The sequence below is a fragment of the Lynx canadensis genome, chromosome B3 (genome assembly GCF_007474595.2).
Source record: "Lynx canadensis isolate LIC74 chromosome B3, mLynCan4.pri.v2, whole genome shotgun sequence".
NCBI lineage: Eukaryota > Metazoa > Chordata > Mammalia > Carnivora > Felidae > Lynx > Lynx canadensis.
In genome coordinates, this window is record NC_044308.2 from 54,656,547 (window position 1) to 54,676,119 (window position 19,573).

The 19,573-nt window shown below is 43.8% G+C and overlaps 1 protein-coding gene across 1 annotated transcript in view; it reads left to right on the forward strand.

Moving 5' to 3' along the window:
• The first annotated feature begins 418 nt into the window (after positions 1–418).
• SHC4 (SHC adaptor protein 4) overlaps positions 419–19,573 on the forward strand; it is a 124,580-nt gene continuing 105,425 nt past the window's right edge. The window contains exon 1 of the mRNA XM_030318232.2: positions 419–1,372. Coding sequence (XP_030174092.1) covers positions 788–1,372 — 585 coding nt within the window. The 5' untranslated portion in view covers positions 419–787. The remainder of the gene's footprint in view (positions 1,373–19,573) is intronic.

Here is a 19,573-nt window from a genome sequence, read left to right on the forward strand (position 1 = left end):
AAGCTCCTGAGAACAGTCCAGGAGGGAGGGAGGCTCTGAGCTAGGGTGGGCAGGCTGGGAGGGGATCTGAGGAACACGGAGGGATTGCAAGTCCAAGAAATAATGCGGAGCAGTGCCCGTCGCTAGTACTTCTGGCTTGTGGCCCGGACGGGATGCAAGACAAGATCTTCCAAGAGAGGGCAGCCGTCAGAATCAACGAACTCAGGCTGAAGGGCCTTTGGCTCACATACACGTTTTCTTTTTTAAATGAACAATCACTGGAACAAATAAAGGGTTAATAGGCCAGTCATTGCCCCGCCCTGTGGGAGCCGGAGGGAGCAGGTTTGAAAGTTCCTGTGTGCTGAAGGGAAAGCTGGGGGTGGGGGGCGCTGAATATTTCTGCAAGGCTCCTGCACGGCTCGCTGGCGATGCGGCGGGACGGGCTGGCCCGTGTTCGGCCCGGTTCGGTGCCTGAGAGTTGGCCGTGAGCGATCCCTGCCGCCGCGAGCCCGGTCCAGGCTTTCCCAGCAAGGAATCCAAGGCGAGAACACCGAGTGCTGCCGCTGGGGCCAGGGAGGGACTGAAATCAACTGGGGAGGCGTTATCTACCCCCCACCGCCCACCCCCCTCCCCCGGGCTGTCACCCAGAAGGGCCTGGGAGCCGAGGTGGGCGAGGGCGAGAGCAGAGTTGGAGAGGTGGCTGCCGCCAGTGGCACGGGGCGTTGAGGCATTTGCTTTCCGTGCCGTTTATCTAGCAGACGACGAGGCGATTTATGCAACAGTATCCTGTTTCAGCACTGCCAAGGCTATGCGAAAACGCGGTCAGGACAGCCTGGCAGGACTTGTGCTGTATGTAGGACTCTTCGGGCACCCCGGGATGCTGCACAGGGCCAAGTACAGCCGTTTTCGGAATGAGTCCATCACGTCCTTGGACGAAAGCAGCCCCGGAGGCTCAGTGGGGAGCAAGGGCTCGGCGCCTCCTCCCTACCCCACCCTGGCACCTCACCTGCCGGCTGAAGATGCCACCTTGGCGTCCCAGGAGAGCCCCACCCCACTGTGCACCTTGATCCCTCGCATGGCCAGCGTGAAGTTGGCCAACCCAGCCACCTTGCTGAGTCTGAAAAACTTTTGCCTGGGTACCAAAGAGGTGCCCCGGCTGAAGCTCCAGGAAAGCCAGGACCCGGCACCCAGCAGCCCAGCTTCCCCTGAAACCAGTCCAAATAGGGCTGGCTCTGCACCTCTGCCGCAACCAGACCTGCTGGGGCACAGGGCAGCTGCCTTAACTCCCGATGCCTGCCCCCTTCCTGGCCCTGGGGAGCCAACCCCAGGGAGCAGGCAGGACAGGCACTTTCTGCAGCACCTGTTGGGGATGGGCATGAACTACTATGTGAGGGTAAGTCTATCTCCCTCTCTATCCCCCTTCTAGGAACTCCTGGGGAAAGGGGCATCTTCCCTGAGTTATGCAAGGGGCTGCACACCCTGGCTGGGGTCTAGGTTTGGACAAGACATTGTGTAACTGGACCGAGGAGAGGAAGGGACCTGGGCTTACAGGTTTCCCTAGGAATATCTGACTTGTATTGAAGTCAGATAACTTTTGGTTCAAGGATATGAACTCCTGCTAATTTGTAGGTAGTTTCCGGGGGTAGGGATAATTTCTGATAGAGACAGGGAGATGGCACCTTCTTGTCCCTACTGGGCGTAGCATCTGCCCAAGAAGAGTCAAGAATTTCAAGTCTGTTTAGTGACTGAGACCTGCTAGGCTCTATCGGCCATTGTATTTCAGTAGAGATTTTTGTGCTAGAGGAATGCATGATGCGTAAGGGATTTGAATTATTTTTATAAATGTAATTCAGCATTTAACAGGCACCTCTCAAAACATGGCTGGATCTCTATGCTTGTGCTAGGAGCCAGTCTTAGGTCTTTGGTGCCGCCCCTTTTTGTCTTTATTGCCTACACTGCGGCAAGTGGGCCTTGTCCATGAGCTGTGTGCAAAACCAGGTTCCTCCCTGGTCTCATATTTGCCCTGGCTCATTCCAGATGTGGGTAAAAGAAGAGTAGAAGATTTGGTCCCTGCTCTTCAGGAGTCCACATTTCAGTCCAGGAGACCAACAAATGCATGTGAAATAATAAGAGAATAATGCTCACAATAGATACCTAGTGTATGGATGCTGAAGGAATACAGAGAAAGGGAAAGGTTGTTGTGGCCTGGGATTCACTCACAAGGGAGACCTTCAGGAGAAGGTGTGTCTTGGAAGAGATATCAGGTCTGGATCGGCAGAAGGGAGGAGATTCCTGGCGGGGCGAGAATGTGAGCAGTCTAAAAGGCAGGTGCAGGTGTCACTGTGGTGGCTGCAGCAGAGGATCATATAACCTGGCGTTCATGGAGGTGGGGAATACTGGAGGCTGGTGGGTGACACAGAGTGGCTGACACATAGGTGGTGCTCAAACAAATGTGAGTTGAATAAAGACAAATATAGATCGTGGGTAGCTTGGGGAAGAGCGCGCAGTTGACTGAAGCTCTTAAATGTCAAAGGAGGAGTTTGTAAATACTGCGATGGGTAAACAAGAACCGTCGTTCGGTTTGTAGGCAAACTGTGACTTGATGTGAGTGTTTCCAAAAGGATCTATCTGAATTTATTTGAGATTGATGGAAGCAGGGAAAAAATAGAGGTTGGGAGGTCAGTCCAAAAGATACTCTGAGAGTTCAGGCGTGAAGGGATGGGGACATGGATTAAGGTGGAGGTGTGAACAAGGAGATGAGGCCAGAGCCTCTGTGGGAAGCCTCCACAGTCTTGGGTGATTGATCAGATCATTTCACCTCATAATACAAATAGTAGAATAGTGAACATTTATTGAAGAGTGGGTAGATTGGTGAGTTTGTTATTGTTGTTTATGAAGGTTACAGGTGATTATTGAGGAAAGGTTCTGAGGAGTGAAAAATAACTCCAAATTTAAGCCTCGGAATGGGATTAGTGATGTCATTGATAGAAACAGAGTGAGCTTGGAAGGGGGGGTCATGCTAACTTCGCTTTTGACATATTATGTTTAAAGTAATGACATCTAAGTGGTATTAATTTGTAGGTAAGCAGTCATATAAGACTGACACTCAGGTGGGAAGCCTGATCTGAAGGTGTAAATTTGAGAGATAGCCCGATCGATAACTATCATAAATGAACAATTAAGGTCTCAAGGAAGGCCAGATGGTGAATGCTGAAAGGGTTACAGAGAGAGCAGGCTTGAGACAGCATTGGCAAATGGATAAATAAAACCTCTAAGGAAGATAAATTTATGGGACACTCAGTTCTTGCCCTCCCCCTTAGTGACATGGCTCATAATGGACTTCATGTATCTACTAAAAATTCATGTGCACCTTCTCATTTGTCAACCTAAGTGTCTGCCAGGTTCTAGTGGGAAAACGAGAAACTCCAAACCCGTGTTCTTTGCACCTGCCTTCCCATCACCTAGACCTCCTCTACCCTCTTCCTTGCCTTTCCTTCCCTCTTATGCTGCCTTCCACTCCCCACACCCACACACCTGTACAGTTTTTAATGTGAAAAGAGTTGCTGTGTGATCGCCACCTTCCCTAGGGAGTGTTTCCACTGCATTTTAGATTTTTAATGAGGACATCATGTCTTTTCATGGTGATGATAACTGACCCGAGGGAAGACACTGACCCCCCTGACCCAAATGACCCACACTATGTTGCCAATAGACAGTGACATGAGACACCAGCTATCACTTCTCATAGGAAGTCAAAATACATGGAAGAGCCTACTTTATTAATTTTTATAGAATCCCAACTTTGAAAGATGGTAGGGACTCAGAAGTTATCATGTTCAATGACTCTATGGGGAAACTAAAGTCCAGAGAAGTGATTTTTTTAAGGCCACACAGGTGAATCAAAAGGAGAGTTAAACTCAAGTCCCCTGTGTGCCATTCTTTGCTCTTTTCAACATAGGTTTCCATCCTGGGTGAGATCCTGTTCCTCAGCATTCTTTTAGATGTGAACCAATTTAAAAAAATGAAATGCCAACGTATTAATTTACAGTTAAAAATTATCAGACCAAGTGCACCTGAATTGTGATCCTTGTACTCCCATCTGTAGGAAGATGCACATAGGAAGATTTAAATCAAAAGTTGCTTAGTGATGATGGAATCAGAACAGGGAAGTGAGAGAGAGATTCTTGATGGCTATTGGACTTAGGGGCAACTTTTGTAGGCAAAAGGTAGCCACATATTCAACTTCCTCATCCATATCATGTAACTGCTCGTCTCCCTGCCCAAACTTTTTTTTATTCATTCACTTGTTTATTCAACAAGTATGTATTGTGAACCAACTATGCGATAGGAACTGTTAAGGGCCCTGGGGATATATGAGTAAATAAAAGATACCAGGTCAGAGCCCCCATGGAACTCACATTCTAGTGAATGGAGATGGGCCCGATTGAATAAATAAGTGAATTTAATATGTCATGTGTAATAAGTGCTAGGGAGAGCGATAAAACAGGGAAAGGAAGAAGACAGTTGCTTGTGTAGAAATGGAAGGTATTGCATTCCTTTTGAGGGAAAATGGCAGAGTTACAGCTACTCTTTGTTTTGTTTTCTGGCATCTTTTATCTTTACAATAGGAACTGTATTTGCCTTCTACTCTAAGTTAGGTTTGACTTTGAGTTAAATATCTTTCCTTAGAAAATTTAGTCTTTTTGGTCTTATGATATAGAATCAGTTATGCAGCTGAAAACATTTTATGAATTCTGAGCACCTATGTTTGAGTAACTTTCACTTAAGTTTAGACCTTGAACCCCCTGAAGATCTCTCAAGGAAAGTAGGCCAGCAAACCATTCTTTGAGATATATCACACCAGAAATGGGACAACCAGACCCCAGTCTGAGCAAAGCAGTGAGGTGAGTGCAAGTTTGTTAAATGGTACCTAATAGTGACTTTTGTTCTCACCATATGATTAAGGCTCATTTCTTTATGAGATATTCCCAAGTCACTTTATCCATCACCGAACATTCACTTAGAGGTCCCCCAGTTGCCCAGCACAGTCTGCGAGGATGGAAAATATACAACATGACTCATCTCTAAAATGAGAGGATTGGTCTGTAGGTCACCCAGGCACTATTTGATGACTCCAGGGCTCCCTTCTTCATAGGGGAGGTATTTAAAACCTTAGTTCCCTTGCCCATTCCCAACCCCCAAATTACTTATAATTTTGTTGAAAGCCTAAATAAAACAGAGGCAAAGACACCAACCATGCCGGAGCCGCCACAGGCCAGCCCAACAGTTCTGAACATAGCTTTCCAAGAGAGGCTCCATCTCCAAATGACAACACCGAGCCCTCAGAAGTACATTCTCTACCCCACACTTTCCAACCTAAGTGAACATAAGACAGGGTTCAAACCATGGTTTGTCTCACTCCAGGGCTCTTCCTCTCCCCACCCTCTCACTGCACCTCGGAGCAAGACAGGCAGACCTGGAAGTTTGTGGAAAGGAGTGTCATAGAAAAAGGACCACACTGGGCAGGACAGCTTTACTATAGGGCCGACCTGTAGACCTTGCCTGGTTGCATTTATTTGCATGATTTCAGTCTCCTCACTTCAACCCATCCTACCCCAACAACTTCCCTATGGCTGCTGTGACAAGTATCACAAACTAGGTGGCTTACATAGCAGAAATTTATTCTCTGGCAATTCTGGAGGCTAGAAGTCTGAAATAAAGGTATTGGCAGGGTCATGCTCTCTTTGAAGGGTCTAGTAGAGAATCCTTCCTTTATTTTTATAGCTTCTGGTGGTGGCCCGCCATCCTTGGCATTTCTTGGCTTTGAGAAGCATCACTCCAATCTCTGCCTTGTCTTCACATGGCTTCCTTGCCTCTGTGACCATATCCAGATTTCCCTCTTCTTATAAAGATACCAGTCATTGGATTCGAGCCCATACTAATCCAGTATGACCTCATATTAACTTGATTATCTTAACTTCCAAATAAGGTCACATTCATAGATTCTGGGGGTTAAGACTTCAACTTATTTTTGAGGGAGATGTAACTCAAACCATAACAGTCCCCAAGTACATGTATTGCAATGGATTTGCCCCTATAAGTGTTCTTGGGTATTGGGCTCATCAGCTGTGCATGCAAATATGAATTCATTGTTGAGGAATTTTCTTTACTTCCTTTGTAAAGCTCACAGCATATTCTTATCATCCATCCTCCTTTGTCCAATGTTATGGCTTATTACTGAGCCAATAGACTGGTATTGTCTATTGTCTAGACTACATGTAGTCCATGGTACCACAATGCCCCAATATCTTTCACACAGAAGGGCACAGGTATAGGAGTTACAAGATCTGCATTAATGGCTGTGGTGCTAACCAGCTGTGTGACCTTAGGTGAGTCATTTCACCTCTATGGGCCTCATTGCCTCATATTTAAAATAAGAGTTTTGAACAAAATGCTGCCTAAGATCCTGAGACTGCAGGTCTCCTTTCCCAATTGGTCTTAAATCTCCTTCTATTAGGATCTTTTTTTGCTTAGAAAATGGATTCAGGACAATTTCCTAAAGGAAATAAATTTTAACACCTTTGTGTTAATAGAGAGAAGAAATGTTCTTAGCACCCTCTTACTAACACTAAGCTGGCTTCACCAATATAGCAGAAAAGGGTGTCCTGGGCACAGGTGCTCTGTTCTAGAGAGCAGTGTGAAGGGGTCATGTCATGGAAAAGCATCCAAGTGTAGGATTCTGGGGAAGAGTGGGCAGGCCAGGTCAGGCGGCAGGCCAGAGTGAATGGTGGTGACTAGGATCATTGCTCACATGGTATAGTCAGTCAGGCCAGGCCAGGGCTTCATGTCCAACCTGAGGACTATAGGAACAGCAAGAGTTAACCCTTCTCGATATTCTCTGGACACAAGTGCTAAGAGAAAAAGGCCCTACCAGACACATAGAGAGTCTAGTAATCCTAACCTTGAAAGAGGGAGATTTATAACTCTGGGAAACCCCTGAAGAGATAGTCCCATGGTTTATGCAAAATAAAGGCAGACCTGATTGGTGTGGGTCTGGCCCCCACAGGTTAACAGAGATGGCTTTCTGCCTTTGCTCATTTCTGTCTTGTCTAAGTTATTGGTGATTGAAAGGGAGGCAATACAGGCAGGAGGAAATACTTCCATCTAAAACTGACAATTTTTCATTGAGGGTGTTATATTTTCCTTCCTGTTTCTTTCTTGGAGTGAATGTAAAAGTAGATTCTGTTAGAATTTAGAAAAATCCTGGTAGATTTGACCTGTTGTTCCTGTTATTCCTTTTAAACCCTCACATATCCTTTGATCTGTCCAGTCCTTGCCCACCCTGACCACTGGAGCATTAACCGGAAGAAAGAGGCTTAGAGATCCCAAAGTTCAAAACCTTCATTTTGCAGTTGAGGAAATGGAGACTCAGAAATAAGAAATAACTTGCCAAAGAAGTAACTTGCCCCAAGCCACATGGCTAGTTGTGGAGCCCAGACAAGAACTCCCTGTTCTGTGTACAGCACTTTTTTTTTTTTTTTACCTCCATCTTGCTTCACCTGTCCCACTCCCTGAACTAAATGTGCTATACCAGATGTCTCTATTGATTAAAATGCTGTGTGTGTGCTTTTTTAAAAAATGACTAGAATGAAAACTTTTTTTTTCTAATAGGAAAATTGTCTTTAAAAAGCAATGAGAAGGAAAAAGCAAGGAAGAGTGACAAGGAGCCCAAAATGCCTTGGTTTTGTCAATTTTTCACCTTTTTTGTATAAGGAGGTCCCTGTGGGTGACAACATGTTGGTGTTGAACTAGGACTTGTCCAATGTGCATGGACTGGCTTCCATTAATTCATCTTCCACAACTTTTGGAGGTCACTTCCCTAATATGGCTTCTCCCTTCACTTGCATTTTCATATTACTCTAAAGCCAATGCCATGTTACCACACAGATTTATTGAACCAAGTCTGTTTCCCAATATGACTGTTCCATCAGAATGGTGATCTAAATGATGCACACAGCTCATGAGGCTAGGCCATTCCAGACTCCCTTCCCTAGTAGCAGGCACATGAGGTACCTGGGATTTCTTCCTCTCTCCTAAAAGATTCAGATTTTGGGGTGTGTGTGTGGGGGGTGGCAGAAGCAGAATAAGAGGGGTCTGGTCAGATTTGTGTTGAAGCATCAAGATCGTGGTCACCAAAAGATGCAGGCCTTAGTGTTGCCCACAAGTGACCATTACATGAAAAGATTATATCTGAAACAGGAGAGTTTAGCAAGCAGGTATTTGGAAAAGTAAGGAAGCCTCTGGGAACTTGATTGTTGACTGAGAACATTAGTTGAAATCATATGAAATTTATTGATATCATAGCCATGATGACAAATAAGTATAAATTTGTAACCATAAACTCAGGTGTGTACAAGAAATGTCATTGAAAATGATATATTTTAAAAAATCGCATGAAATCTGACACCAAGCCCTTTCTTGCTTGGCTGGAAATAATTTCAGTTTCGGTCATAATTCTTCCCCCAACCTGTCACCAGGATCACATAATGAATCGAGGGGCTTATTTTGCACCCCTAAATGAAGAAATGCCTCTGACCTTTGGTTCGTTGTTTAGGATATTGAGAGTCTCCTAAAGACAGAAGGCACTCCTGTGTCTAGAGCTCCATGTACACACCAGAGTCCTTACCCATTCTGAGAGCCCCTTGCTGAGAATCCAGCCTCCCTGGCCGCCCCTCCAGCCATTCCCCTTGGTAAACCTTCCACTTCCTTGAAGTCTCTCCAGAATGCAGCTTGAGGGTCCATAATGCTCTGAGACCCACTGGTATGAATACCCACCCTCCTCCCATCACTGCCCCCAAAGGACAGGGATGACAGATGGCTTTAAGCAAGTGAATGGGAAATCCAGAAGCAACCAGCAACCAAAGGGAGTGCTGATGGAGGGAGGGCACAGCAGAAGGGCACTAAAGGAAAGCACAGCCCACCTGTAGAGGTGGGCAAACTGGAGTGAAGTTTAAAGAACTGCTTCCATTTGTCACGGTCAGATACTGGTAGCCAAGGGTTCTGATGGGAAATGAAGCTGAAGGTTCTTGGGAGGAGTTGGAAATTAATATTACATGTGGGAGGCTGATGGGATTGAGGCACAGAGGGGAGGGAGGGGGGAGAGAGAGAGGGGAGGAGAAAAATGCATAGTACAGGTAGTGTCCTACCCAGGAAAGAATCTAGAACGCAGAGCTCATAAGCCAACAGTTTAATGACATGTTTTGTTTAGTCAAATTGTGTTTTTTTTTGTGATTAGTTGCCAAAATTTTAAAAATTCTATATTAAACTCTGGATATCTGGCTTCTCAGAAGAGCTGGCAGCCCTGGGCCAGCCATCCCACTGTCAGCAGATGGCCAGAGGGGGCCAAGGAGCCACAGTCTCACCCGGTTTCACTCACCTATGTCACCTGTCTGCCCCCGAGGGTGACTGGACTTGCATACCTACCTGTGGCATCCAAATGGAAAAATGCTTGTAAACCCTTTGTCTTTCATTTTCCAATTTGGAATATCTGGGTGAAAGGCTGAGAATGTCTTCTTCTTGGACAACACACCAGGACTTCTCTATGTAATGGGACAGAGTCCTGGGGCTGGGTGAGCCCACGAGAGATGCCTTGCCTTCCCAATGAACAGAGCCTTTGCCCCTCCTAACCAAGTTGCAGAGTTTAAAGATAGCAGATACCCAGGCCTGGTACAGGCCGTCCCTATTTTATGAAGACGTTGTGGGTCAAAAGTTAGTTTGTATATCAGTTCTTTGGGACAATGAATTTTTCCAGAGACATAACATTAAAAGCTGATAAGCTTTCTCCTATGGTGAGGGAGAGGATTAAATGAAAAAACATATATAAAAAGGTTAGTACAGAGACCTCCACATAGGTCCCATGTGGAGTGGTGGAGAAAGAACTTTCAAAGGGCCAAGAACACTTTTGGGCAAAAATGAATTGAAATAGACTAAATGTGACTTTGGCATTTTACCGTGTCCCTTGGCATCCTTTCTCCTGGTTGGCAGTGCCTCCCTGGAGGACCTTCCTTCCTTAAGTCTTTCCTGTGGTGCTCACCAGGGCAGGCCTGTCTGTCTCTCCTCTCTACGGTTGCCTGCTGGTCGGCTTCCCTCCTCCCTCAGGGCAGCAGAGTGAAAACCTGCATTTTGGAAAGATGTCTGTTTACTTATTGTTAGTATTTCCCCAGATTTCCCAAGGGCCACTGATATCAGTTAAAAGAAAATACTTGTTAAAAATGCAGATTCCCATGCCCATCCTGAAGTTACTGGATCAGAATCTCTGAGGCTGGGGCCCAGAAACCTACATTTTTAACACACTCACTATGTGAATCTGTAGCACAGAAAGTTTGAAAACCTCTGTTGAGTCCATTTGGTGCAGCGGTTTTCAGCTATGGATAATTTTGCCCCTCGGGGGACACTTGGCAATGCCTGGTGACATTTTTAGTTGTCACTACTGGTGAGGAGGTGGGTGCTGCTAGGCTTTAGTGAATAGAGGCCAGGCATGCAGCTACACATCCTTCAGGGCACCAGACAGTCCCCACCATAAAAAATTTATCAGGCTCAATTGATTGGTGGTACTGAGGCTGAGCAGCTCTGAGGTGGTGAAGAACATGACCCTGGGATGTGCATTGGGAGGTAATAGGGAATGGAAGAATAAACAGTTGATCAGTCGTTTAGCTTTTGACAAATCTAACCTAAGATACTTCTAATTTTCTAAAGTTTTCTTCTTTCTCCTTTTTGAATTGCACAAATTCTCTAAAAGTTATAGGTAACTTCTTCACCGCCACTCATCCAATACACCTATGGCTTCCACATCAGGATCTCAAGGGGTGGGAATGAGAGGGGCAGGTCAGCCATGGATCAGATATGTTGCAGCAGACTCAACCCTGACTCAAGTGCACTCTGGGCTAAATGGCATTTACAGGCTAGTATGGTATCTAACCATGGTATCCTCCCAGTATTGGTACCTTCATATTTCCACCGGGAAATGCATGAGCAGTTTTAACAAGTAACTTACCAGTAAATTGTAAGAACAGAGCCTGTCTCAGAGTTGGAAATTTCCTTTAGTTAGAGGTGAAGAAGTTCCAGAAAGCAAGCAACTTGAGGAAAAAGACTGTGTGCTATAAGGACAACCCCAGAAATTGGATTTTTTTCCTCAATGTCATCAGATAATAATTTATATGAATCATTCATTAGGAAATGGTGAAATATATAATTCAGACAATTTTTCTTAACCCAGTGACAACTTCAGGTCCTTGGAAGGCACTGCCCCTCCTCTCTTCTCCTCTCAGCATGGCGCCTTTAACTCTGGACTCAGGACTCAGACTGATACATTGACTACAAAGTTCTATTTCACAGTGAGTTAAGCTATCCAAGATCACCGGACTCATGAGAATAGAGCATGGACTAAAATTCAAGTCTCCTGACTCCCAGGTCAGTGTTCTTTTCATGACCATGATGAGTAAGGCATAATTCTTGCATGAGGAGGTTACAGTATGAAAAGGGAGCAAAGATGTCCACACACATTACTGTAACGCAAGGCAATGCATAATACATGACACCAAAGTGATCCAAGTAAAGCATGTGGGATGTCATGGAGGAAAAGGGATGATAATTAGAGAAGATTGCAGAATGAAGTAGGCATCTTACCTGAATCTTGAGAAATAGGTAGAGTTTCCATGGGCAGAGATGCAAGAAGAGCATTTTAGGCAAAGAGAATGACAAGAGTGAAGGCATGGAGGTGGGAAAACAGAGGACATGTTTGGGGAATGGTGAGTGATTTGACTTGGTTGGACAGTGTGTGAGATATATGTAGGATATCAGTGGGAAAATAAGATAGACTGAAGCTATAACAATCTTGTATAGTATATGAAAAGTTGGGTTTCCAACAGAAAACCATTGAATTTTTTTTTTTAGTAGCCTAAGGATAAACTCAGAACTTTGACAAATTCAGTGCTATGTTTTAGAGAGATCATATGGGCTGCAGTGCTCAGAGAGGATCCAAGAAGAGGGAGACTGGGGAAAGGGAGGCCCAGGAAGAAGCAGGGTGGGAGCAGAGGCAGTGGCAGGGGAATGAGGGCAGATGTGAGACCCATTACAGGAAGAAGAGGAGAGGCAGCAAGGGTGTGGGGGTAAAGGGTGAGTTCCATTCTGCATGTGATGCATTCAAGATGGCCTCAAAGCATCCAAGTGGAAATCTCCAACCAAAAATAGAATAGTTAGGAGTGAGGAGAAATCATTTTTGTTGCTGTTGTCATAAAGGCTTAAGGAATGGACAAGCCTACCAAAGGGAGAGTGCAGATAAGAGAGGGCTTTGGGATACAGCATTTACATATTGTGTGGAGAGGGAGGAAGAGAAGACATTGGTGACAGAACTAGCAGAGCGAGGAGCAGGATGGAGAGAGGACAAGGTCATCTAGGGAGAGGTGGGGAGAGTTTTGAGGAAAAAGATATTGGACAACACAGTGTCCAAATCTGTGAAGTATTCACAGAATCTGTGAAGGAATATGAGAACTGAAAGAGCCACAGGTTTGGCCTTTTATTTTCTTACTCCCTTCTCCACTAAGATATTCAATTCAACTATCACAGACCAAAGACACCACTGGATACCCCGCAACTGCACTCTCTCCTCTTGCCCTCTCAGTGAATGGCATCTCCCAGTCGTCCAAGCCAGAAGTCCAAGGCATTTCTACATCACTCACTGTCACACTCCACACAGCCTTCAGTTATCAAGCCCTGTCAATCCCACCTTTATAAAATTTCTCATACACATCCATCTCCCCCCATCCCCATTGCAATTTCTAAGGTGAGGACTAGAGTAGGTAGCATTTTAAAACTTATTGACCAGCTTCTTATGGAACTACAATTTCATGAAACATGCTTTGTGAAACGCTGCTCTTACAGATTTCAGTTGAAACTAGGAGATGAATGATACAAGGTGGAAAATGATATATATGTGTAGAAAATAGTTTGATGCATCAGTGTAATGAACTCGAGGAGATGGAGACAGCTTCTAGCTGGGTGGTCAGGGAGGTCATCTTCCAGGAGAGATGGCATTTCAGATGGTCCCTACAGATTGGATAGAAGTTTAACCACAGGGAATATATAAAAATAAGGGGTATTCCAGATGGAGGGGACATAGATAAGAAAATAGAGATCAGCAGCGATTTTAGTTTGGTTAGAGTAGAGGCTGCTTGGGAAAGCTGGGTGGATAATACTAAGATTTGAGCCAGCTTATAACACTTAAATATCAGGCTGAAGAGTTTGAGCAGAGGCATGGGATTTATTTTTGCTAGAGAAGGGAGTGACTGGAAGCGAGGGAAGCCCTTTCAAAGGCTATTACAGCAACAGTCAAGGAGAGAAGTGTCTATATGAGGGTCTTGATAGAGGGAGTGAAGTAAAGAAACATTGGTGGCGATATTATGGAAGACAATTTTGATGATGAAGGCAAAGAAGGAGGCCAAAATGCATCCCAACCTGCTTGAAGTTTTGAGGTTGAAGACCTGGCTGGTGTGAGGGGAGATAACCTCTTTAAAAGACACAGAGGACCACAGGAGGAGAAGCAGTGTTGAGAGGGAAGGCAGGAGGTTCAATTTCCCACACATTGAGTCTGACATCACAGGAAGTCATCTAGACAAGAGGGAGGTGTCCAGCAGTCAGGCAGGGTTGGGGAGAATTCAGGCGTGGTGTGCACTTTGTGGGTCAAGCCAAGCAATTAGCCATCCTGATCTGATAACCATGCCATTAAGACAGATATTTCAGGCGATTTCCAAGGGTGGAAAGAATGGAGTGTTTCCTAATATTATATAGTAGAAAGCCTCTTCTCTGATGGAAATGTTTCACCTGTACTTTTGATGTTTCAATGAAATGCATGTAAATGTACATTTGTGGTATAGAGTCAAGGCCTTTTCTCCCAGTTTTATAGATACAATAATTAAATACCCCTTTCATTGTTCTTGTATAAATTCTACCCATAGTTCCTCATTTACATTCCTTTCAGTGTCTTTGAAGTGATATAAACTGTTAGAGAGATCTTCAAAGCAGACTGAGTGCAGAACATTTCATTTTTAAAATCTTTTAGAGTTGTTTTATCCACATGTAGTTTAGTTTTATTTTTTTTAAAGCAACTTGCCTTCATAAAATCTCAAAACTTGTGATTTAATTTTCATAGAAATAACTATGTTTTTTAAAAGTTTATTTATTTTGAGAGAAACAGAGACAGCATGAGTGGGGGAGAGGCAGAGAGAGAGAGAGAGAGAGAATCCCAAGCAAGCTCTGTGCTGCCAGTGCAGAGCCTGACATGGGGCTCAAACCCACGAACAGTGAGATCGTGACTTGAGTTGAAACCAAGAGTTGGACTCTTAACTGACTGAGCCATCCAGGCACCCCAGAAATAACTGTTTTTAAAAAAATATAAACTCATATATTTTCAATTTATTTATTATCTATTTAAATGATGTGATGTCAATAGCAAATTACAACTGCTGTATACAGGTGAGGCTCAAACACACCTGGGGTCTCAGGGAGTCTACAGTCCAAATTGTAGCTGCAAGAAGATGTAGCATATCTGTGGGCTGTGGCAAGTTGGTTGAGTGGCAGCCAGTTAGCAGAGTTTTATTGTAGTATTGTGTGCTAACAATTCAGCATCTTGGTTTGTTGATACGTCTCGGGATACATTTCCAATTTTTGTCATCACGACGAGCATGTTTTACATTCTACTTTTTTTTTCCTACTAAACTTGACAACACCATCTTGCCCTTGAAGAGCAGACAGCATTTAACGAATACTGTTGTACTTAACTCTCCAAATGGGAGAGTGTGTATATATCAGGGAAAATGATATATAGAGAGTGTCCCAAGGCAAACTAGAAGATAAAAAAACACAGCTAGGAATTCAGCAGGTATCCTGACTGCCCCTGCAGAATCCTATCCAAGATCCTGTTTTCAGGAGATGAAATGGAATCAGCAACTAGAAGACTATCTTTGGGGATGGAAGTTTAAATTAAGAAACTCATCTATGGCCTAAACCTTTCTCTTTATAAAGAAAATAAAGAACATGTGAGGTTTGAGTTACTCACACTGGTGTCAACATTATTGCCAGCTTACAACTCAGTGAAGACCCCTGTTCTTTGTTTTTAATAACAGTCTCCATTTTATAGGGTGCTCTTTGTATCTCCATAGCATTTTGGAAACATGAACAAATAGAATAAAGTTTGTTACAAGGGCAGATGTCATTTGTTCTCTGTAGCTTTTGTTTTCATTTAAAAAGTACATATCTTTCTCAGGTGCAGTAACACTCACTATTGGAAATACGCCCTAGCAAAAAGGTGCTCTACTCACCAGAATGGATATGTCTCAACTCTTATTTACCCAGCATTTCTGGGGATGCAAAGGCCACATGATCCCGTGATCCCGTGAATGAGATTGTTCTCTGATTTGTATTGTTTTTAATTACAATAAGGGTAGTGCCTTGGGGGATAGAAGAGAAACCACATGCTTAGAGAACAGTTAACACTCAACAATAAGAAAATAAACAACCCAGTGTAAAAAACAGGCAAAAAATCTGAATAAACACTTATTGTATAAGCATGAATTTGCTTGATCTTTGTCCCAGGTTCCTGGCATGTCTATTCTAAGACTTCTGTAATTTCTCAAATGATAGAAGTATCTTCATTAGTCATGAACCCCTCTTCAAGCACACCAGAGTTTATGCTAATGAGGTGACATATGGTGGGCCCCTAGAGCTTCAGAATGGGGGCTGCTCATGCCAGAAAGATCAATCATGTGGTCACAGGGTTGGGGCTTTGAGCCACGTGATATCAGTCCATTCTTCAGAGAAGGGAAGTTGTAGGAGGGGGGCTAGAGAGTGAGTTCAATTACATAGCCAATGATTCAATCAGTTGTGCTCACAGAGTGAAGCCCCAATAAAAACTTTAAACACTGAGGCTCAGTAGAGCTTCCTGGTTGGTAAACACATCGATGTGCCAAGAGGGTAACATGCCCTAATTTCACTAGAAGAAGCCACAGAAGCTCTGTGGTGGATATACTCCCAAAACCCTCCCCTATGTGTCTCTTCACTTGGCTGGTCCTGATCTGTATTGTTTATAATAAAATGGTAATTAGGGGTGCCTGCATGGCTCAGTTGGTTAGCATTCAACTCTTGATTTTGGCTCAGGTCATGATTCCAGGGTTGTGGGATCAAGCCTCGCATCGGGCTCTGTGCTGAGCATGGAGCCTGCTTAAGATATTCTCTCTCTCTCTCTCTCTCTCTCTGTGTGTCCCTCTCCCCCACTTTCTCTCTCTCTCTCTCAAATAAATAAATAAATAAATAAATAAATAAATAAATAAATTTTAATACAATAAGGAGGAAGAGTAATGAGGACTAACTTTTCTGAACTTTTTGTTTAATCTAATTTTTCTTTATTGTATTTTCTGAAGTGTCAAAGGTAATACATACTTATTTTGGTAAAAATTCAAATAATGCAGAAGGCAGAAGGTGAATGTCCCTTTTCTAGGGTAATTACCAGTATTGACAGTATGTTTTTGTATTCTTTAAGAATTCTTCTTAAGCATTGCATATTTAAAATTAATTTATTATTATTATTTTTTGAAGTTTATTTATTTACTTAGAGAGAGAGACTGAGAGAGAGAGGGAGAGAGATGGAAAGGGGAAGAGAGAGGGGGAGAGAGAGAGAATCCTAAGCAGGCTCCACACCACCAGCACAGAGCCTGCTGCAGGGCTCGAATCCACAAACCCTGAGATCATGACCTGAGCCAAAATCTAGAGTCGGATGCTTAACCTACTGAGCCACCCAGGTGCCCCAAGCATTGCATATTTATATATACATATAAACATACGTTGATGCAGGTGAAGATTATAGTATGCACACTGTTGTGCACTGTGCTTTTTCCCCTCTGACTGGTAGACGGGGGCACCTTCACACATCACTACGTGCTGATCCCGTGGGAACAGCATAGTGTCCCAGAGAAATGGCCACACTTCTGGCCACTCTTCTGTTGAGAGACAATTCTCTGACTTCCTGACCCTGGGAAGAGAACTTCATATTTGCTATGCTATTTCAACTTGCTGTCTTCTGTTCCTCAGCTGCTCTCCTCACTGGTACAAAGCTGGAGGTGGGGGCTCCCAGTACAAGGGGTCCTGGTCCTTAATCTAGGAGTACGCTCTTCCACTTCTTATGTAGCTGGAGATGCTAGCATCCATCAAGACAGACCATTTCCCCAGCAAAGTAGGAGGGTTTTAAGTAAGATTAGCTACCCTGCCACAACTCACCCCAATATATGGGTGCGTATCTGTAAAGGTAAGCATGCATATTGTTTTAGAAAGCAAAGCCTATGGTTTTGTCTGATGTATTTCTCTTAGACGATAACATTGGAATTAAATAAATTCTGGTGTATATCTTTTAATTTATTTTAATGTTTATTTATTTATTTATTTGAGAGAGAGAGAGAGAGAGAGAGACAGAGTGAGAGCAGGGGAGGGGCAGAGAAAAAGGGATACATAGAATCTGAAGCAGGCTCCAGGCTCTGAGCTGTCAGCACAGAGCCAGATGTGGGCTCAAACCCATGAACGATGAGATCATGACCTGAGCTGAAGTCAGCCACTTAACCAACTGAACCACCCAGACACCCATGGTGTGCATCTTTTACTGACATTATAGTGAGCCAGTGAGCTTATTTAAGGCTAGAAACGTTATTCTTTTAGGGTCTTTATGTCTTGTTCACCATTCAACTTCAACTCAGCTTCTAGAAGTTGAACTAGTTGTATGTGATGTCCCTTGAACAGATGAAAGAAGGTGCCAACTGTGGAGGAATATCCGCTGGCAGGCAGGGTCTGCTTTCTCCTGCCCATGGAACTGGAACTGAGTGACTTTGCTGGAGAGCACTAAGCCTGGTACTTTAGCCAGGGAAGGAGCCTTCAGGGGATGGAGGGAGTACCCTGACCAGAGGCTCATCTATTTTGGTGCTGGTTTTCTTTTGGTTTCTGAAATGATGTTAAAGATACTTATTCTGGCTAAATGAAGACATACTTGGAAAGACTTTTTGATTTGAAAAGAAAATATCTTGGAAGTCTTGAAAGTTTGGAATAAATGTTTAAAACTTTTCAGAGTACCTCTGACTGCACCTCCCCCCGCCACCCCCCCGACTCCCCAACATATGCATCGTGGATAGACAGCTCATGGGAGCCAACACATGGCTGTCTACATAATGCTGGACTCTCAGGACACGTCTAAGTTATTTCAAGTATCTCTTCTTAATCCCTTTAAATACAGAGACGAGTTTTTAAAAAAATATGTTAACCCATCTGGAGTAGCTATAAGCTGTTCACTCAAAAACAAAGAAACCTTTATTCAACAGCAGATCTTACATTCTTCATCTTTTATGATGAGCCGTAACAAGTTGCAAAATTCTGTGGAAATGAAAGCTGAGATTGCAAGCACTGTGTCACCGTGTCTAGTCCAGTGGTAGGAATGATTTGTGGACAAAATGTGCATAGTGTGGACAGAGAGCAAGAAAGATGACTGAGGAGTGGGGGAGCAAGCCATGTGGCAAACTCCAACATGGAGCAAAGGAAAGGGCTTCTGGCCAGGGATGTGTGGCAAACTTCCAAGTCTCCCTTTGTAAAATATAAGAATCTGATTTCCTAAGGAGGCTATTACCTGAGAAAAGAAGGAGGAAGAGGGGGCGGGGGAGGGGAGGGAGTGGAGGGAGAAAGTACTGGAAGGATGATGATGTAGGACGTGGGTGTGGCTGTGGGAGGCCCTTGGGTCCTGATAGGGCACAAGGATTGATCCCAGAGGACTCCAGGAAGCATAATGTGCACACTCACGGGTCATATTTTTTTTATGATTTATACCCTGCTGACTTCCTGAAAGGTTCTGAGGTGGCTCACCTGCTAGTGAGTTAATGCTTCCTACACACACTGAGCAACCCTGTGGGAAGGAAAGGACAGAAAGTCTGTGAGTCATCGCCCAACTGTTCAAGTGAGTTAAGAGGGGGGCTGTTTCTTCTGAATGAGGTGCCCACAGACACTGTCAACACCCACCAATAGGAGTCCTGATACAGTCAACTCATTTAGTTGACATCACCAGGAAATCATTGACTTTTTCAGATAACTGAAGCTTCTCCCTTTAGAAGTCAGTCTTCTAAAACTTAAAATACTTTACTTGGAAACCTCTGCATAATGAAGATTATATGCCCCTTTCTCTTCAGAGATGGTTGATAACTCAATGAAAAAAAATTTTTTTTGAGAGGAAATGCCAGATTTTTTCCTCTAGATCTATGTTTTATTTTTTTTATTATGGTTTTATTGGGATATAATTTGCATACCATAAAATTAACACTTTAGGTGTACAATTCAGTGGTTTTTAATATAGCCACAGAATTGTGAGACAATAACAACTATCAGGTTTTATAATATGTTTATCACTCCAAAAAGAAGCCAGTTACCTGTAAGCTCCCTATTCCTGCACTCCAGCCTCTGGCAACCATGAATCTATTTTCTGTCCCAATGGATTTGCCTACTTTTGATATTTCCTATA